The sequence below is a fragment of the Peromyscus eremicus genome, chromosome 20 (assembly GCF_949786415.1).
Source record: "Peromyscus eremicus chromosome 20, PerEre_H2_v1, whole genome shotgun sequence".
Classification (NCBI taxonomy): domain Eukaryota; kingdom Metazoa; phylum Chordata; class Mammalia; order Rodentia; family Cricetidae; genus Peromyscus; species Peromyscus eremicus.
The window spans coordinates 63,699,531-63,720,703 of NC_081436.1; the positions used below are offsets into that span (position 1 = coordinate 63,699,531).

Below are 21,173 nucleotides of genomic sequence, written 5' to 3' on the forward strand. Positions count from 1 at the left end.
ACCTATGAAAACACTCAAAATATTTACCCATCAAAATTATGCAAATTAAAGCCATGTGCTGTGACAACGTAACCATCAGAACAGCGGGCGGCAAATGAACACAGGGTGGCTTCAGCAGACATGTCAGGATGGGGCAACCGAACTGTCACTGTTGACAGGCTTCACTCTGCTCTGTTCTTCAAGTTTTAAGTAGTGAAACTCGGTAGTTCTAAATTAAGTTTCTGTTATACTAACCTGTAATGTTTCCTAATGCATCTTTACTGTGACAGGTAGGGTCCTCGGCTTCACCATCTTTAAAACTGCCTATTTCTCCATAGTAAAGAGCAATCCCAAGCTGCATTATACGGATAAACATAGGCAACTGTTGATCTGTGATAGAAAGTTTCAAACTCTCTACTAAAGTATGAATCTGTATTTTGGAGAAAAAAAAGCATTATCAAAAAGATGTTTAAAGATATCTTTTAAATTAAGTTGACCAATTCCAAGTCCTAAAATGAAATGTAATATAAAAAGCAACAACGTAACAAGCATTTCTAATAATTAAACCAAAATAATATTTACTCTGAAATTCTAGTAGTTAAAAAAATTTACTATGATGAATATACTTTAGATAAAAGTCAGACTAAGACAAATACTGTGGAAACAGAATTAATAACCAGAAGATATATTCATACTAGAGTTCTAGATTATTCTAGAAGAGAAATGTCACCAAACAATTGAAGAATATGACAGTATTTTCACACTTCATCATTCTAAAAAAAAGGTCAAATCAAAAAATAGTGAGTTTCATGATGTCACTTTAGTAGAACTTCAATCATTCTTTTCAATTTTATTACCATAAAGCAACCTAAAACCGTATGTTAAAACTGCGTAAAAGACTCACATTATAAGTGTATAAGTATGGAAATAATTAAAATGTTATTGTCAAAATACATAAAATCAAGTAACTATGTTCAAGCAGTTCTTCAGACAATCTTTAAAGATATTAAAACATGACACAAAATTTATAACATGAATCAATTATAAGAAAAAAATAAGACTACCACCACGTAGGACATAGCATTGAAATTTCTCCTTAAAAAGAAAAATAATTATAAAATACAAACACAGCTAAACTGTAATTGTTTCCTGCTGTTACATAAACATGGTGGGGAGGGAAACAATTACCCATAAATTCAAGCCCTTCTTAGTTTATTGAGAATAACTGGCACTTGAGTATCTATGAAACACCAAAGAGAAGTCCTAGTCATCCTCTTACTGGAAATCAAGGCATCCAAATAAAGGTGCCAGGGAGATGGATGTGGGGTGGAAGTTGGGGACAAAACTTCAAAAACAATCCCAGGTTCCTTAAAAGCTACCTGAGAACACACACTGAATAAGCCATGAATGAACAAGAAAATGAGTGGGAAAGAATATGAATCTGCTGCTAAATTTGTAGGAGAGAAGAACCAGGCTGGCGGCTGGCTGGCCTAGGTCATGCTATACAGCCCAGCCTGGCCTTGAACTTGCAATCCTCCTGCCTTGGTATCCAGAGTGCTAGGATTACAGGCACAAACGCACCACCACAGCCAGACTAAGCTCTTCTTGAGTTGTCTGTCCCAATTAGACTGTCTTTGGTTTCCCGCTCCTTGGACCTCCCACGCCCGATGAAGAGCCCCTGCCGCCCTGTGCCTTGCCTATCCTTGATGTGGGTGCACTGTGACAACAGCACCAGTGGGAAGCGGCCGTAGCAAAAGAAGCAAGAGAGCCGGGCGGTGGTGGCACATGCCTTTAATCCCAGCACTTGGGAGGAAGAGCCAGGAGGATCTCTGTGAGTTCGAGGCCAGCCTGGGCTACCAAGTGAGTTCCAGGAAAGGCGCAAAGCTACACAGAGAAACCCTGTCTCGAAAAACCAAAAAAAAAAAAAAGAGAAGCAATAGAAAAGGACGATCTATCATCGATACATACATCAAGAGTTACTGAAAAACCAGTGTGTAAAGATTTCCTCACCAGAAAAATAGACAAAGAACCTGAATGGATATCTCAACAATCAAATGTCCAGTTATTTTCTTCATAATCCTAATAAATAAATACCAGTTGAACTACCTACCATTCCTTGCCTAACAAGCTGGAAATATTTTCAAATATTTCAGGCTAACAAGAGTATAATATGAACAGTCTCCTTAATAGTAATGGCTATATGTCCTGGTTAAATCTCTCTGGAGATAATTGTTCAATATAAATCTATATATAAGATTTATAAGTCTTAGAAAAAAATTAAACACATTAATAAGATATTTATACCTATAAAATTATAGAAAACTTTCCTAAGGAATTAATCATACATGACTAAATATTTATATACAAACTTCATTCTTTAAGGAAAAAAAAGACCCTTTTGGAGGAGGGAATGGGGGGTGAGGAAAGAGGATGGGGGGAGGAGCTGGAAAAGGGATGAGGGGGATCTGTGGTTGGTATGTAAAATGAGTTTTAAATTTTTTCTTAATTAAAAAAAAAAAAAAACAAAAAACCTTTCCTCATTAACTTTGTCTCTTAACAGCCCCCACAGGCTGTACAGTTATTATCTCCCGACTCACGTTACGGATCTCTGTCCTCTGTTGAGTTATATTGTAGCCCCTCGGATGGACCCTGCTCTGAGACACTAACTTCTGCCCCTTCTCCATCACCCATTTTGCCAGTGTGAAGCAGTGAAAAATAGATCAGTGCCCCCAAACCCGTGAAAGCAGTTCCAGTGACCCCTAAAAGGTGGACTCATGGGCCATGGGCCATCCCACTCATGCCTCTCCTTGCCGTTCTTTTCAGGACTCGGAACTAAAACAGCTGGACTGAAGCCTTCTTCCCATGAATTAACCTTTCTGTCTCACCAGCTCTCAGAAAAGAAAAACCTCTTACATTTTAGGTCAGCTTAACTTCCTTGAGCACCACCTCAATCCTCTGGCTGCTGCAGCACTCCAAGACTGGTCTGAGGGCTGCTAAGGATGGGTCTGTGCCCTCCTCCACAGTGACGCTGCTTCTGCACCTACAAATTCTAACTGCCTGAGATGGGGCTAAAGACACAAGAACCAAACAATAACTCAACCACAAGCCTCCTATGTATGGGCATCTGGTTCCCTCCAACTCTGGCTCCTCCCCTGGATCTCTCCTTTCCGCCTTCTTATGTTTTTACCCTGTCGTTTAAATGTTTTACTTGTTGAACTTCGCCCTATACCCGAACAAAAGGTTCCATGTAAGCTTTCCCAATGGCTCTCACCCTCCGACACTGTTTCCTGACACATCTGCAAAAAGCCCTTCGAATGCCGCAGAGCAACCCTGGCTGGAAGGAACTTTCATCCCATCCACCCCAGGCCAGCTCTTTGCATCAGCCCTCCATTTCCTCCTGTTCCCTTCCCCCAGTGCTCTGTGGCTCCTCGCTGCTTCTGCTAGCTGACTGGGGTGCAGCCTTCCTGGCAGTGGGACTTGTCACTGTCGCCCTTAATCGATTTATACCCACTTCCTCTACCCAGCTCACTCTGTCTCTCCTGCCCCCATTTCTCCCTCCCCATCCACCTTTCTGGGAAATCTCTCGGTTTTGCTCTATAACCAAATCATCTATTTACAGACCCCTATATAATTACTTTTCAAAAGGCTCTCCAGGAATGCACGATGGCAATTGCATGATCATTTGAGACCAATCAAGTTAAAACTCTCCTCCTGCTACGTAACCAGAGAACCCCTCTTCAAGGAACCCTAAACTATCTCCTCCTCAAGATGACCCTCCTCAGCAGGGAGCAATTAAAAAGGATCAAGACCCCTGCCACCCAGTTTTAAATCTTTTAGGAGTGTAGAATGACAGAGTGTATTGGTGGTAAAACAGGACTCCTACAACATTAAAGATGGTTTTGCTCAGTCATCCCAGACAAGTGTTTACAGAGATCAACCATCCCCCAAGATAATCTGGAAAGACAGACTGCAGAACTGCACATAGCTCCCATGGCTGCAGCAATCTCCCCATTTTCAAGCCCTTCACCCTGTTCTATAAAGGGTTGCAACTAGCTTTTCCCCCAGGCAGATCACCTCAATTTCTTGCAGGAGAAAAGCTACCCTTCACCTTATGTGCTAACAAACATAGTACCATCTGAAGGAAGGAAGGAAGGAAGGAAGGAAGGAAGGAAGGAAGGAAGGAAGGAAGGAAGGAAGGAAGGAAGGAAGGAAGGAAGGAAAGAGTAAACTCCAAAAATAGAGGGGAAATCAAATAAGTTATGTTTCCACATGATCTATTTCTTATGACACAATCTCTAAAACACATTTCATACAAAATATAGAAAATTGTAACAGCCTACACAAAATACAAATAAATTCAAAATCCACTTAAGCCTTTGAAAAAGGTCTACAAAATTACAAAATAAAAATGAATAATAATTAAGGGAAAACTATCTTAAATGATCTGTAAGCTTAGCCACATATACTTTTAAAAGTTTCTGTGGTAATCAGCAGAGTCAAAAGCACTTACAAGCTGGGTGGTGGTGGCACATGCCTTTAATCCCAGCATTCCAGAGGCAGAGGCAGGCAGATCTCTGAGTTTGAGGTTAACCTGGTCTATAGAACAAGTTCCTGGACAGCCAGGACTACACAGAGAAACCCTGTCTAGAAAAATCAAAAGAAAAAAAAAGAGCAATTATAAGCAAACTTCTTTACACCAAGGCACTTTTCAAAATAAAATATCAGTTACTCAATTAAAAAAGAAAAAACAAAAAACCACAGGTTAATAGCATGCCAATAATAACCCTTCCTTCTAGTTAACTTATTTTTTTATGTTTTCCTCTAATTTAGCCAAATCTTATAATGGACAATTAAACTTGCACTAATGAGCAAGATTATTTTATATAGTAAAGCTTCTATACACCTATTATATGATTTCAAAATGTGTTTTGGAGCCAGGCACAATGATACAATACAAAATATTATGGAGGATAAAACAGGAAGATCACAAATTGAAGGTCAGCCTACAATATATATCAAGTTTCTATTTCAAAAAGTGTATTGTGTGTACATGTACGTCAACAGCCAATTCATGCTTAGAAACATAAGTTTTATTTCCTGAGACAGAGATACTATTACTGAGTAACACTTTCCCGTGTGTATGTGTACACACACACACACACACACACACACACACACACACACACACTCATTCATTCAAATATAGAAGAAAAGACTAACAAATTTAGATAAACCAATATAGATTAAACACAGTGGGGAAATAAAAGTAAAATACAGATGACTGATTCCCATCAAGGAAAAACAAAATTGTACATATAAATATAAAGTAAGGCAGAGTTACGGTACTTTACTAGCAAGGCCCTTATTGCTGAGGACAACACCTACACAACTCACTGAACATGGAGAATTTCAGCTGGTGCCCGACATAGAGCCGTCACCCCTAAGTTCCAGCAGTTTGGGTACAGGAAGGTACTCTGCATGTTACCAAAGGAAAGATATAAACACCAACCCAGCTAAAATCCCTCCGACCTACAATGGCATCTCCCTGGGAGATACGCTAGTGCAACACTAGCACAAAGCTTGTGGGAGGAACCAACCACTATCTGATCTGACTTAAGGCCCACTCCACCAGACAGAACCCATACTCAACACTGCTAAGGTAACCAAGAACCTGAGGCTAGATAGCCCAGGGAATTAGAAGAAACCCAAATACTACTACTGTTCTACTAAAAGAACGCAGCAATAAAAGGACTCCTAATGACATTCTGCTATACATAGAGCAGTGCCTTGCTCAGCCATCATCAGAGAAGCTTCCTCCTGCTGTAGATAGAACAAACAAAGAGACTCATAGCCAGACATTATGCAGAGAATGAGAAACCTTGGAACACTCAGCCCTAAACGGGATGTCTCCATCAACTCCCTATCCTCAGGGATCCCTGAGGAGGAGGTGGAAAGAGTGTTAAGAGCCGGATGAGATGGAGAACACAAGGAAACAAGGCCTCTAAATCAACAGGATCAACACACATATGAACTCACAGACTGGGACAGCATTCTCAAGGAAGGCACAGGTCCCTTGGGTATATATCATGGCTTCCAGTTGAGTGTTTGTATGGGATTCCTGAGTGAGAACTCTCAAGTGGGTCTCTGCATCTAATCATCTCCTTCTGTCTTCCCTCGGGCTCCTTTCCTTCTTTTGTTTTGTCCTGGTCTGAAATGTTAGTTTTTGTTTTATCTTATTATACTTTATTTTCTCTTATCTCTTAGAAGGTTGCTTTCTAATAAGAGACAGAAAGCGGGGAATCTGGATAGAAGGGGAGGTGGGGAGGAACTGGGAGGAGTAGAGAGAGAAGAAGTCATAATCAGGATATATTATATGAGAAAAAAAAATCTATTTTCAATGAAAGGGAAAACAGTTCCCACCTAATGATGAGAGAGAGAGAGAGAGGGAGGAGTGATTTTTATGGGTGTGTTCTCATAAATATAATCCATACTATTATACATGTGCAAGTGGATCCTCCTGTCGGGAGCTGGAACAACCCTAAACCAGGAATCAGTCATCCAGCACTCTTGCTCTATTAATTTATATGACATCAACTTAATCACTTATCTGGTCCCTGGTTTCCACATCCAGAAAATTAAAAATATTAAAACACATGTTCAGGTTCTTAGAAATCAGTTTTCAAAGTTTCAATAAAAGATATTTATATTTTTTTAAAGTGCTTTACTAAAAATGTAATGTTAAAAAAAAGAAAATCTAATTTTTATACAGACAGTCATAAAATGTGATAATGTTCAGAAAACTAGTGGGTAATAAAACAAGACGTATGGTTACATACTACACACAATGAAAGATATACCACCTTAGAAAACAGTGAATCTTTACATGCATCAAAAGACATATCCTGGAAAACTCCAGTACTCTAAAACTTTATTTACATATTGAAACTATGGGTCAAAAGCTAATACTTGCCCTAGCATGGTAGCTCATGGTGGCTCAGCAGGCAGGAAGCTAAGACAGGAAAATGGCCACTAATTCAGACCCAGCCTGGGGTATACAATGAATTCCAGGATGGCCTGGGCTTATAGAGTTAGATCCAGTTTCAACAGCAGCAGCAAAAAATTTTGAGCCAATAAATTATAGTATTAGGTTAGGTTATCATATCAAATCTTATAAAACAGCTTAAGGCACATGACTAGTCATCAGATGATGCTGAGCAAATATTAAGGACTAAAATACAGATACTGCTGTACTGAATTCCTGAGTGGTATTGCAGTTCAATCTCAGGGCTTGCGCTACTTTTTATAAGATGTCCTCAGTACTTAAATAAGGTAAGGATTAATAACAGATAGCAAAACCAAAATGGAAATTTATAGTTGCAGAAAAACTTATCTCCAAAATATCTCTACCAGAATACATTGTACAAAAAGTTAAAAATATAAAAACTAATACATTTAACTTTTTACAAAAACCAATAGCACATATATTGATGAAGGTTTTTTCCTTTATTTCCATTATAATTACCATGCACAAGAACCAATAAACAAAATAAAGGTATATAAACAAACTACTAGAAAAAGAGATACTCACTTTAATAATAGATGGCATCTTGGAATTTAAGTTATCATATGTAAAATGAAGGCGAGTTCTGAAAGAACATTTGTATAATAAAGGATCCTGGTAAAATTCGATTTTACCACTCGCGTTTCTTTTATCAAGACAAACTGTACAGTCAGAAAAATTGATAACCTTCCTCAGCACCAGATCAGTTGCTTAAAAAGACAAAAAAAAAGAAAAAAAAAGAAAACCACTGTGAGCAAAACAGGAAAATTAGAACACTTCTAAATGTGTCAGATATGTTAATTTTATGATTTATTTAATTAGAACCTCCCCTGACAAACGCACAGCACAGATGTCTACCCGCCTAAGTCCGGGAAGAGCCACGGCAAATGACAGCGCCCGGCTGCTTTGCCAGTGCTGTACAACTCCCTGCAATAAGCACAAGAGTGAGGCGAGTCATAACCAAAAGCTTCAAGAAAATCAAAAACTTCCAAACGTTCGGTATGTAAAGCAATATACTTCCTTTCTTTCAATAAAAAGCATTAAAAATGGGGCTGGAGAGATGGCTCAGCAGTTAAGAGCACTGACTGTTCTTCCAGAGGAGCCAGGTTCAATTTCCAGCTCACAACTGTCTGTAACTCCAGTTCTAGGGTACTAAAACACCAATGTGCATAAAATGATTATTTTTTAAAAAGCATTAAAAATACAAAGCAAATATAATTTTCATTGTTATAACATATCACACCATATGATAGGTAAAAGGGAATAAAAATTTTAAGTTTTCAAAAGCAATCTGATGGTTCTTAAATTGCTATTAACCTCCCATAGCTATATGCTAACTTTTGTATACATGCACTTTTCCCACATCAAATGCAAAATATATATCACAGCTACCAAAAGGTCCCCAAAAATGGTTAAGAAATGAATGCAATTTTATCATTTACAGGAAAGCACGCACTAACACTATTTTCTTGACATTTACTCACCAGAAATATCCATGAATGCCCGATCCCATAGTTCACCCACAGTATAGCATTCAGCAGAAGTGATGTTGACAGAAAGGACAATGTCATCTTCAACGTATTTTAGTATGAGATTATTTATAACAATGTTTACATTATTTACAACTCGTCTAATCAAACTCTGCACGTATCCTACAAAGCAAGTAAAGGGCTCAGTTAGCTAGCTGTAAGTCTACCAATAAATACTCTTAAAATGCTACTAAATAATGTGTATAAAAGGTGAATATTGTTTTAGACGATTCTGTAAAATGGAAGCTAAAGTTTAAATAAACTAGACTAGCAGACAGCCCAACATACGCTTTTACTAAAAGACGCTATAAGGAAACATGAACAAATATACTAAACCAGAGACCATATTTAATAATGGTAACACTAGATCCCACACAATGATCATTGTATTACATACATACTTTGTCTGGTTTCTGCCTGTTTCATGAACAGTTGGTATGGTGTCATATACCTACAGTCCCAGCTGCCCTAGAGGCTGAGGTAGAAGGAAGCAGAGTTCCAGGGCTTCATAACAAGAAATGATCTCAAAAGTGAATTAATCAATTAATTAAAGTACAGCAATGTTACTCCATCCTTACTACATTTGAACATAATAATATCTAAGCTCTGCCTCAGAACAGAAAGCTATGGGAAATGATTGCACTGGCTAACATGTAATGTGACACACAGCAGAGAAGAAACCTGAGTGCAGAAGAAGACAAGGAGAAGACAACTGAAAGTAAACATGAAGGAACACAGAGCTGCAGAAGACAGCGGCAGGCTGATCTCTGTGAGTTCATGACTAGTCTAGTCTACATAACACGATCCAGGCCAATCAGTGCTATATGGTGAGACACTGTTTCAGAGGAAAAAAAGGAAAAGAAAAAGCAAGGCTGGGGAGATACTTCAGTGATTAAACTGCCTGCCACTCAACTATGAGGACCTGAGTCCCATGGAAAGCAAAGGCGGGTGGATCCCTGGACCTCCACAGGCATCCAGTCTGGCTGAATTGATGCATGCCAGGTACAGTGAGAGAACCCGCCACAAAGCATAAAGTTGAGGGCAACAAAAAAAACATGTTCAATGTTAGCCCTAGGCTGCTATGTGTGCACACACCTGTATTACACATGTATACATGTGTGCACACCTGTACTGCACATGTACACATGTGTGCACACCTGTACTGCACACAAGTGAAAGAAGGAAATAAAGAACACAGGGCAGCATTGCGAGATGACTCAGGAGTTAAATCACTTGCTTCAGTTTTTTAACTAGCAACCTGAACCTGACCCTGTGATCCACATGTGGGAAAAAGAAACAACTTCTTCATCTTGTCCTCCACACACACCCGACGGCACAAATGTGACCATACACACACAGGCATACACAAAACAAAAGCAAGTAAATATACTAAAAATGATAAAGGCTTCTTAATTCCAAACAAGTGGTATTTTTATATTAAAAAAATCAAAGGGCAATAACTGAAAAGAGCAGAATATTAATCAGCTAATAAAATATTTTAAGGTTTAGTTGTTTTTTTTTACACAAAGTGACAAAACTATTTCTAGATGGTAAAATATTAATCCTATGTAGCTATAAAATGTATGGGATAGCATTTTTCCACCTGAAAATTTCAATAGAAGATTTGTAATAGTAAAAATAAATAGTAATGCACCAAAACCTTGTTGGAATAAGGGATTATCACACAATAATTTTGTCACCTATGCTGAAAAACCTTAAAACAATTTATACATTTTAATTCTATAAATTAGTAAGAATCTCTTTAAGGAAATAAAGAGATGTATGCAAGGACTTACCCTACATGTTAAACTATTACAAAACTAAAAATGAAAACATTCTAAAGAATAACAGATAGTTTAGCAAACTATAGAGAAACTACTACTGCACAGCACTGGTTTTTTTAAATGTAAAATATAGTAATGTCTTGGAATAATGTTATAATAAACCAAGAAAACATCCAGGGAACAAAGCAAAGCGTATGTGCATTGCCTGTGGCTGCACAGTAAATGCTGTTCCGATCTAGGAAGGATCATTTGAAGTCCTCCCAAGTACAGCCATAAAAACCTAGAAAAACGCACAGTGAACAGCTACTTTAGCATTATGAAACCAGTAAACAAGGGCGGGACAGAACAAAAACAGCTTAGAAAAGACAAGACACACACACACACACACACACACACACACACACCGCCCAAAAAACCCAGTAAATGTGAACTCAAATGCATCAGTAGTTACGTTCTTCTAATCATTTGCACTGTGATCGGAGAGGATGGGCTGCGTGATAGCATGGGCTGTATGAACTTTGTCAAGACTGAAGTTTTATCAGCACACAGCCAGTTGTTACTTTATTCATCACATATAGCTGGTTCCACCATATTCTCGGAAGACGGACAAAACATGGCTTACGTGGTCGAAGTGACCCTTCACAGAATGTGCTTGCTTGCTCTTATGCTACTGGTAATCAAAAAGGACTAAGTTATAGTTACTGGTCCAATGAGTACATAGTTTTGACCTTAACTAAACCCTAAATATTTGCACTAAAGTGTGTGTGTGTGTGTTAATGCGTCTATACTACATCTACATAGCAAAACATAAATTTTATCTCTGAGCTTTCTAGCATACAATTAAAGTAGGAAATTTAAAAGAGAAAATATTTCATAAAGAAAAGTGTAAGTCAATTAATAGACTCTGACTAAAATCAAAGCAATACTCTTTAAGGACATTTTAAAGAAAATGGCCTTCAATCAAAGCCAAACTCTAATTCAGAAAGACTGAAGGGAGACATACTCACTTACACATGATAAAATACAGAAACCTGAGCTAGTGCAGACCTCCGTGGTACAGTGTTTGCCTAACCTGTGTTAAGCTTTGTTTGATCCACAGCAAAGGAAAAGAAAAGGGAGAGAAAAGACAAACAGCAACTACAAAAAACCCATTCAGATGCCGGGCGGTGGTGGCGCACGCCTTTAATCCCAGCACTCGGGAGGCAGAGGCAGGCGGATCTCTGTGAGTTCGAGGCCAGCCTTGTCTCCAAAGCGAGTTCCAGGAAAGGCGCAAAGCTACACAGAGAAACCCTGTCTCGAAAAACCAAAAAAAAAAAACAAAAAACCCATTCAGGGAACATGGAGGAAGGCACAAAACCGTGAACAGCCAGGAAAAACTGCCAGTGTCTCTACAGGAGAGCTAAGCCCAGAACTCAAGACTATTACTCCCACAAACTGCTGCTCTTGGATGTGTATCACCAACTTAAAGAAAATACATATGCTTCAAATCAGTTAGACTCATCCCTGTTGACCTTTATCCAGTCAGAAATGACATTAAATCCCAGCCCAAGCACACACACACACACACACACACACACACACACACACGCACACACACACGCACACGCACGCGCACGCGCACGCGCACGCACACGCACACACACATACACACGTGTCCTAAGATCTTACTTTCACTACATGCTATTATCTTGCAGTTTTCTATCCTGAGTATTTATTTTTAAGAACGCTTATTGGGACCCACTAAACTGCTTTAACAATGCACTAACAGGGAAAGATACACAATCTGAAAGACTGCTCTAGATACTGACTCTGTTCTTTGCCTGTTAGAAAGCTACTTATCCAGCAAAACAGCAGAACAAATGCCTATCTATTAACAACACCAAAGCTTTTCTTAAAAATCATTTCTGGAGGGGCTGGCAAGATGGTCCCATGGTTAAGAGCACTGGCTACTCTCTGGTGGAGCCTAGTCCAATCCTGTAACTCCAGCCCAGGCCCTCTTCTAGCCTCTGCAGGCAGCAGGAACACAAACAGTGCACAGACACATGCAGGCAAAACATCCACACACATAAACATTATTCATTGTTAAAGTTTTAAATCATTTTTGGATTCATACAAATGTTCCAACTTAAAAACTATAACCACAGAGACATAACTCTGCCTTAAGAAAACTACAAACAAGAGTTTGCCTCTACCATGAAAAAAAAATGCAGAATAATAGCAGTATAGGTCATCCTTTAAATAAATGATCACTGTTGGCCTACCCAATTAGCGTCTCAATGTTTCCTCTTTCCCGCCTGAGCAAAAATTACCTGCCCTGACTCCCAGTATTGAGCTGATGGATCCAGTTGCTTCCTGCCAACCTCCTAACTTTTCAGACAAGGTAGAAAGCACATGTTGACCCACAAGCTACTCAAGCTGCCCAGGGAGAACCCAGCTGTTTTACGGCACTACAAATAAGCCAGCTGTCCTAATTCTAGCCATCTAATCCTAATGCTGACCCGAAAGAGCCGTCAAGTGTCTGAAATCCAAGTCCACACCAAGTCCTCCTTAGAATGGCTCTGTCTGCAGTTAATAAGTAACAACATTCTGAGGTTTTTCTTAAGAAAAACAGAATACGGAACAAAACCTGGTTCACCTAAAACTGACAGAAGGGAAGAAAGATACAGGAAGAGAGGAGGCAGGAGAGACAGGGAAAGAGCAAGAGACAGGTTTATACACCATGGGGGATGCTGGAAAGTTTAAGAAGATACATTGTCAAACCTGAAGAAATTAAGAAGCTACACATTTAATAAATTAGTATAGCTGGGTGGTGGTGGCCCACGCCTTTAATCCCAGCACTCAGGAGGCAGAGGCAGACAGATCTCTGTGAGTTCGAGGCCAGCCTGGTCTACAGAGAGAGATCCAGGAAAGGCTCAAAGCTACACAGAGAAACCCTGTCTCGAAAAACCAAAAAATTTAAAAAAAATTAGTATAAACTACCAGTTCAACTTACACTAATTTTTTCCAAAGGAGTAATTAGTAAGAAAAAGTTGAGAAACTTCTGGAACCAAATTAAGCAAAATTGGAAACATTTAGAAATACCTTGTGGCACCTTCTCCAGCTCAAAGCAACTGCAAGGCAGACAGACAGCTGTGGCTGGAGTTTTCTCCAGGCCCGCCCGGGCCCGCCGTACAGCGGTATCCACAGCAGACAGCCACTTTGCTGAGACCGGCGTAAGAAGCATCAGCACCAAGCTGCCCGTAGCACTTGCCAAGAACTCTCACTTAAGGGCACTAGGAACTCTGAACACATATTTGAAGGCAGCAGGGCTGCAAAACGGTGTCTCTAACTCTAACCTCTGACGTTAACTGGATTAGAACTAGCCGAGATCCTTCAAACCTAGGTAGTATAATGAAGCATACACCAATCTCCACTACAACACACAAAACAGTTGACTAATAAAAATTTAAAAATTGCCAAGCAATGGTGGCACTCACCCTTGATCCCAGAACTCGGGAGGCAGAGTCAGGTGGATCTCTGTAAGTTCAAGGCCAGCCTGGTCTACAGAGCTAGTACCAGGACAGCTAGGGCTGTTACACAGAGAAATCCTGTCTTGAAAATCCAAAAAAAAAAATTTAAATCGAAGGAGAAGTAACTGACAACTCACTTGTGGAAGCAGCAATGTGTCTGACTACAACGCTAGCAGGTAAATAAAGACATCCGGAAATAAAAAAGGTTATATCTATGGTTTCTTTCAGCTACAGCTACACTATCCTATCATTTCCCTGGTAAATTAAGCATCCGCTAACTCAGTGACCCAGTGTATTCTCTTGGCTCTAACACAAAGCATAGGAGGGAGACCCTGAGTCTCTGCCGAGAGAGGTTCTAACTTGCTACTGAAGAAAGGACCAAGATCTGACTAGAAGCCATCTGTGAGGGCTCTGGCCCAACGTGTTCTGAAGTCATGTGGCAAAGCACACGGTCATATGGCCTAAACATTTTATGGCAGCAAATACGACTGAAAATATATGTTCTACAAATACTAGCACATGGTCAGTAAGAGCAGTAATCTCAACATCAGAGGTTACCTGGTGGCAAATCCGGGTCTGTAGGAGCAGCCTGCTGGACTCTTCGAGGTTTTATAGAAGATTTTGTGTTCTCAGCAGTGCTTCGGTTGGTAGAGTTAGAACCACAGCTTTCGTGGTCATCCTATTTTTGTTTTAAAGGAAAAAGAAACATTGATCACATTCAAGGACTAGGAAATTTTGGTCAGCATGTGAATTTATGATTACTAAAAGTCAGACTTTCAATATTTTAGCTCTAAAAGTTGATGTAACCAATTTTCAAATTCTGCATTTGCAAACAGCACTTAACAATAACTAACTTAAGGCCTGGGAGGATGCTCAGCAGTCAACAGCACTTGATACATAGCATGAGGACTGCTGATCCCAGCCTACACCTAACACACCACACATGGTGCTGCACACACCTGCAACCTAGCACAGAGGAAAGCAGAGACAGGAGGATTACTGGGGCCTTCTGATGGCCAGGCTAGCCAAAACCTACAAGCTCCAGGGTTAACAAGAAGCCTTGCCTCGTCTTTAATCCCAGCACTTGGGAGGCAGAGGCAGGCGGATCTCTGTGAGTTCGAGGCCAGCCTGGGCTACCAAGTGAGTTCCAGGAAAGGCGCAAAGCTACACAGAAAAACTCTGTCTCGAAAAACCAAAAAAAAAAAAAAAAAAAAAAAAAAAAAGAAGCCTTGCCTCAACAGAATCAGGTGGAGAATGATGGGGAACATGCAGTACCCTCTTCTGGCCTCAGTGCACACAAAGGCAAGTGCAGCCACCATGCACACACACGAACTACTTCAAAGCTTCTTTCTTCAGCCACTACCAAAACAAATTACCTGGCAATAGCCAAAGACTTCTTATTTATGGCTTTATAAAACTACATGACTATTAATAGAAATTTCTTAATGATTTCCATATCAAAACACAAAATAAATAGAAAGGGAATTAATGTCCTGTTCTTTGACTTCTATGTTAAAATTTTCATTATTTGGAATCCAAGCAGTCATCTTAGTTATCTTTAACTATTAATGTCATGATTCTTACACTCTTTGCATACTACTTAACAATACTTACTAAATTACTATTGAGGGTAGATATAAAGTTTACATGGGTTTGATATGGATATCATAGAAAGTTAAATTGCACATTTTTAATTATCTCATTTATAAAATGCAAATGATTATAATTTTCATGTCCTAAATCAACATTTACAAAATAGTCTTAATTGGTGGACTTATTTCCTAAGATAAATTAGTTACTATGCTTGTCATTAAGGGTTTCAAAAATCTATCAAAAAGATTATTAGGTAGTTCCAAGCAGTACTTTTTTCTTTTTCTTTTTTTCTTTTGTCTTTTTTTTTTTTTTTAAGTAACAGGAAGATAAACACAGTTATTCTATTTGGAAAAACTAGATAAGTTACACCTTAAGACAACACACACACACACACACACACACACACACACACACACACACACACACAAATTTAATTAACTAATTAATTGAAAAGAGAATAGACCAAATAATAAGGTAAGTACAATTGTCAACTTATTCTCGTTTTAAGAATAAAAGGGCACATTTTTAACTTGAGACATGCAAATATGCAGTGAGAAGTCCAATACAAAGGGTAAATGACGGTGCCCTGACCTCCAATTCACTACTCAGGAATTACTATGACATTTACAATAATGGGGAGAAATTTAGTTTTTAGTTCACACATAAACACACACACACACACACACACACACACACAAAACTAATAATTACTAAATTTGCTGATCTAATTGGTAGTAAGAGCAACTAAAAAACATAAAGACCTTCTTTCAAAAACTAGAATTCAAGGGCTGGATAAATGGCTCAGCAATTAACAGCATTGGGCTGCTTTTCCAGAGGACCTAGGTTTGGTTCTCAACACCCACATGTCTGCTCACAACTGTTTGTAACTCCAGTTCCAGGGGATCCAACACCCTCTTTTAATCGTTGGGGGCACCAGGCATGCACATGATGCAAAGGTATACATGCAAGAAAAACATCCATACACATAAAATTAAAATAAATAAATAAAATCTAATATATATAAAACAAAACTTCTGGGCTGGGTTACATGCTCCATGGATAAAACACTTGCCACACAAGTATGAGGACAAGATTTGCATTCCCAGCAACTACCAAAGAGTTAGGCATGGTAGTCCACTTAATCTCAGTACTCAAGAAGCAGAGACGGGGTCAGCAGGGCAGCTATGGCCAGACTAGCAGAGTCAGCAAGCGCCAGGTCTAGCAGGAGACACTGCCTCAGTAAATAAACACTAGAGGAACAAAGGAACGTCCCTGGCTTTAACATCTGGACTCCACAAGCATGCACACACACATACCAAACACCCACCCACATGTGAACCATACACACAGTACATACAAGCATAACACACACATACATTCAACAAAAAGAGAAAAATCCTTATTCAATAACACAAGAGAAATATAGCCTAATAAAAGGTGAGTCTTTTACAATACAACATAACTTCAGATGCTAGTGACACATTTGGGAAAATATTGTCTGAAACTTCATATAAGCAAAAAGCAAAATATTTGATATCATAAACAAAGGGAATGTGCATAAACTTTTGTTCATTTTTAAGATAATGGGTAATAATTCCACAATGTTTCATTCGACAAAACTTTCTAATTCCAGCTTTACAATGACATCTTCTGTAGCCACGGGCATGCTTCAGACCTCCAATACTTCAAGACTACTACTAAGAGCAAAACCTAAATATAATTACCCTCAGTTCAAGAAACGACCTTACAACATCCAGTTAGATGCTTCTGCACAATATTAACATTAAAAGCACACTATTAATTTTTGAAACGTGTTTGCCTCAAAAGCCCAGAAGTAAAACACGTTCATTAAGGAGATGTGAAAAAAAATCTTACATGAACTGCCAAAACTAGCATAATTATGAAAATATTTAACACCGAAACCATCTGAAATCACAACCTGCATCAAATTACAGTGATGTCATAATAAACACTCCAGCCAAAAGCCACTCAACGCTACCACAGTCCAATAAATCTGGGGTATAAGAGATGACAAACATTTTAAAGCAAAAGAAAGAAGTTATTTTTATTTTTAAAATGTTATTAGAAGCAAAAAGAGAATACAGCAGACTAAATATGAGTTTTTAAAGAGGTTTTCTTTAAAATAAATAAATTCACTGTTAATAAAGCTTCTCTAAAGAACTACATTGTTGTTACTGGAAAGAAAAGCAAGCTTAATATATTTATAATATACTTGAAATTTTAGTATGTATACAAATGAGCATTAGCCATGGTACTCAAAGGAATATACGCTATGAAACAAACATTACCAAATGTGTGAATACTTTTTTAACTGTGGTTAAGAAACTGTGATTATATACATATTATAATTAGGTAAGAATCCTTTTGTAATGTGAATTTATTTGACTTCAATTATATTTTAATTGTCTCAATTACAAGTGGGCTTCCAGTCAAAGCCTGCCCAATCCAATTAATAAAAATAAAGCAAGATAAAAATACAAAATAAATGTACCACATTCTAAAACTCGAATTGTTTCATCATTATTTTTAAATTTGTCTTGTGCTTTTCACCAGTAGGCATCTCTTTAGAATATTACACATTTTTATCCATTGAAAACTTCCAACTTCAAATAAAAGTAACTATGTTTTCAAAAATACTAGTCAGAATATTTGAGATAACTTTTAACCCCAAAATATTACATTTCTATCTTTCTTTTTGGGGGTTTCAATTTTTCCAAAATTTCTGGAAAGCCTATTTCATTGCAAAAAAATGTTTTCTCTTGAGGATCACATAGCTATTTCTAAAAATGCTGCCCTTCGCTCCTCGTTAAATAAGCAAGAATGTCATTTCTTCCTAACAGAGGGAAATGCAGCAAATACTGAATGCAAATATATCTATTACTTGCATTTGACAGGTCATGGCCTCAGGTAGCATACTGTCCCCTTGGCCTTTACAGGTCTAGTCAATTAAAACTTGAAAAACATCAACTAGCAAATTCACAAAGCAGTGATAAGACTGAGAACAAAACTTAAAATAGGTAACTGCATCGTTGTAAAAACGGCAATAAATTAAGATACAAGAGTGAGCCAACGGGGAGAGAAAAAGTGATGTGCACTGTGCTTTCTGGGATAGAACTCAGAAAGCAGAAAAGGATGAAGGCTTACCCACTGTTGTTGGGTGGTTTTTTTTCTTTGGGGGTGGGGGGAGGCTACCACCCAGCTCCCAAATAAATCACACATGGAGGCTTATACTTAATTATAAAGTCACAGCCTTAGCTTGGCTCGTTGCTAGCCAGCTTTTCTTAAATTATCCCATCTATCTTTTGCCTCTGGGCTTTTCCCGTTCTCTTACTTCTGAAAATCTTACTCTTACTCTGAGACTCACTGTGCAGCTAGGTAGCTGGTCCTCGTCCTTCTCTGGCTCCTTCTCCTTTCTCTTCCCAGATTTCTCCTTCTATATCTTCTCTCTGCCTGCCAGCCCCACCTATCCTTTCTCCTGCCTTGCTATTGGCCATTCAGTTCTTTATTAGACCATCAGGCACAGTAACACAGCTTCACAGAGTTAAACAGATGCAACATAAACAAAAGTAACACACCTTAAAATAATATTCCCCAAGACCCAGCAGCTCTAGACACCAAGAGCTCCTGAGACACTGAAAAGATTTTGGAAATAAATTAATACAAGACTCAGGAACACTCCCCTTCAGTCCTCTCAGGTAATAGGCACTGTAATGCTCAGGTCAAAAGGCACCCCAAAGAGCACCAATACCCTTTAGGGTGCCAGAAAAGCAGAAGCCAACTCAGACGTTTGCTTGGAAGGACAAAAAGGAAACACAGAAAATATTTTACTATTCCTCGTGACAAAAATGGGAACCTCAGAGCTGAGAGACGGCTCTGGAGTTAAGAGCACTTGCAGCTCTTGCAGAAGACAGGAGTCAGTTCCCAGCACCCACATCAGACAGCTCACAACATCCTTTAACTCCAGCTCTAGGTGATCGAACACCCTCTTCTAGCCTCCAGGGTCACACATACACATACATATGCACAAATACACACACACACACACACACACACACACAAATAATAATGTTTTAAGTGGGAATCTCTGGCTCACCCCTAAAAACTAAGAGCTGTATTGAACTTAATTTGGGTCATTCCCTTAGTTTTAATACATTCTTCAAACATTCATGGGTCAGAGACTTAAGCCCAAAATTCATTTATGCATATAGGCTTTAACAAGCAATTAGGGTAGGAAAGAAAATGACAACCTTTCATTCTTGCACTTAATTACCTCAAAAAGCAAAGAAATAACTAATTTGTCACCAAAGCCAAGAGTACCATTTAGTAGTCCACAGTTTAGTAATAAAAGTGTAGTGACTGAGAACACATCTATGTGGTGGGGCCCATCTTCTGAGAGCCACACTACCTGGTTACAGGACAAGAGCTCCTGTTCACAGATGACTCAACTATCAGCCAGTCTTTCTGTCTTCTCTTCAACTCCCTCACACAGAATACTGTTCTGGCTACATTACAATCCAGCCATGCCAGTCAGCAGTAACACACTGAATAATTCTTCTTTACTGAGGTCTGTGACAATTCTCTGTATACTCCTTTCTTGAACCACTGAATTTGGAAAACGAAGTAAGTAGAAATTTGGGGAAGAAAGTATACAGAGAGAGGCAACCTGACCAAAACCACATTATATCATATAATAATTACCAGAATTTAGAGTGGGAACTGGGCACTTAATTTACTACACTATACATTAATGAGTACTTTTCCTGAACAAGTAATAGCTGAGCAAAGAAAAGTATATGTTGAGCACTTTGAGAAAACATATAATAGAGTAAGTGGTACTTCTGTCCAGATACACACATTAAAACAGTAAGAGCAGTTTCAGACCTAATCTGTGGTAGCATGTGGTGTAAAGAAGTTTCCTTCCCTCATTGAATACTTGTATGTGCTGAGCAGCAAGGATTTAAAGAATAAGGCAACTAAGACTTCCCTTTTAAAAACCTAAGGAGTAAGGTAAAGTAGGAAAGAAAAAATTAGGAAAATCTGTGTTCATGATGCTCTCAAATTATCACATTGTCAAAACATATACTCACATCTCTCACTCTCTTCCTATTCAAACCAATGAATACAAGAATATCCTCATTTTAAAGATGAGGATATTAAAGCATTAAGGAGAGGATGGCTCAAAACTATCCCACTACTCAATGCACAATCCTGACCAGTGCTTGAGGAGCCACGAAAGAATCACAAAGAACATGAAGCTTGAAAAGATTTTCCACTAGAAGAAAGGAAAGGAGAAGGAAGAATAAAAGAGGAAAAGGGAAACAGCTTAGTTCTTATGAAAATGAGAAATGAGTAGCCCAAGTTTAGGCACTATGGAGAGCAATAAAATAGGATGCTGTGAAAATAGACCAATGGTAGTGTCCTTGAATTAGGTATTTATTCTATGTGCTGGTAAGAATAAAGCCTGCAAGTGGGAAGGTAGCAATATGAAGAAAAACATTCCAAAGAAGAGGTGCCAATAAGTAATAGCTGCAAAACTTCAGAAACCTGAGTGGTGAGGGAACACCAATGCGGGCTTCTTACACAGACCCTGAGGGGATAGATGACTTCGCAGATAAACGCTCTTCACATTTGCTTTCAGAGGCGTGACAAACACTGGGAAGGAAAATTCACTCCCTTGCAAGCCACAGTCCCTCCCTGA

The 21,173-nt window shown here is 38.8% G+C and overlaps 1 protein-coding gene across 2 annotated transcripts in view; it reads right to left on the minus strand.

The window, feature by feature from the left end:
• The window catches only part of Vps13b (vacuolar protein sorting 13 homolog B), a 601,468-nt gene that overhangs the window by 540,389 nt on the left and 39,906 nt on the right, over positions 1 to 21,173 (minus strand). For both annotated transcript variants that reach the window (XM_059247261.1, XM_059247260.1), the window contains exons 4-7: positions 14,420 to 14,540; positions 8,524 to 8,691; positions 7,568 to 7,749; positions 235 to 409 (exon numbers count right to left, since the gene is read on the minus strand). In XM_059247261.1, coding sequence (XP_059103244.1) covers positions 235 to 409; positions 7,568 to 7,749; positions 8,524 to 8,691; positions 14,420 to 14,540 — 646 coding nt within the window. The remainder of the gene's footprint in view (positions 1 to 234; positions 410 to 7,567; positions 7,750 to 8,523; positions 8,692 to 14,419; positions 14,541 to 21,173) is intronic.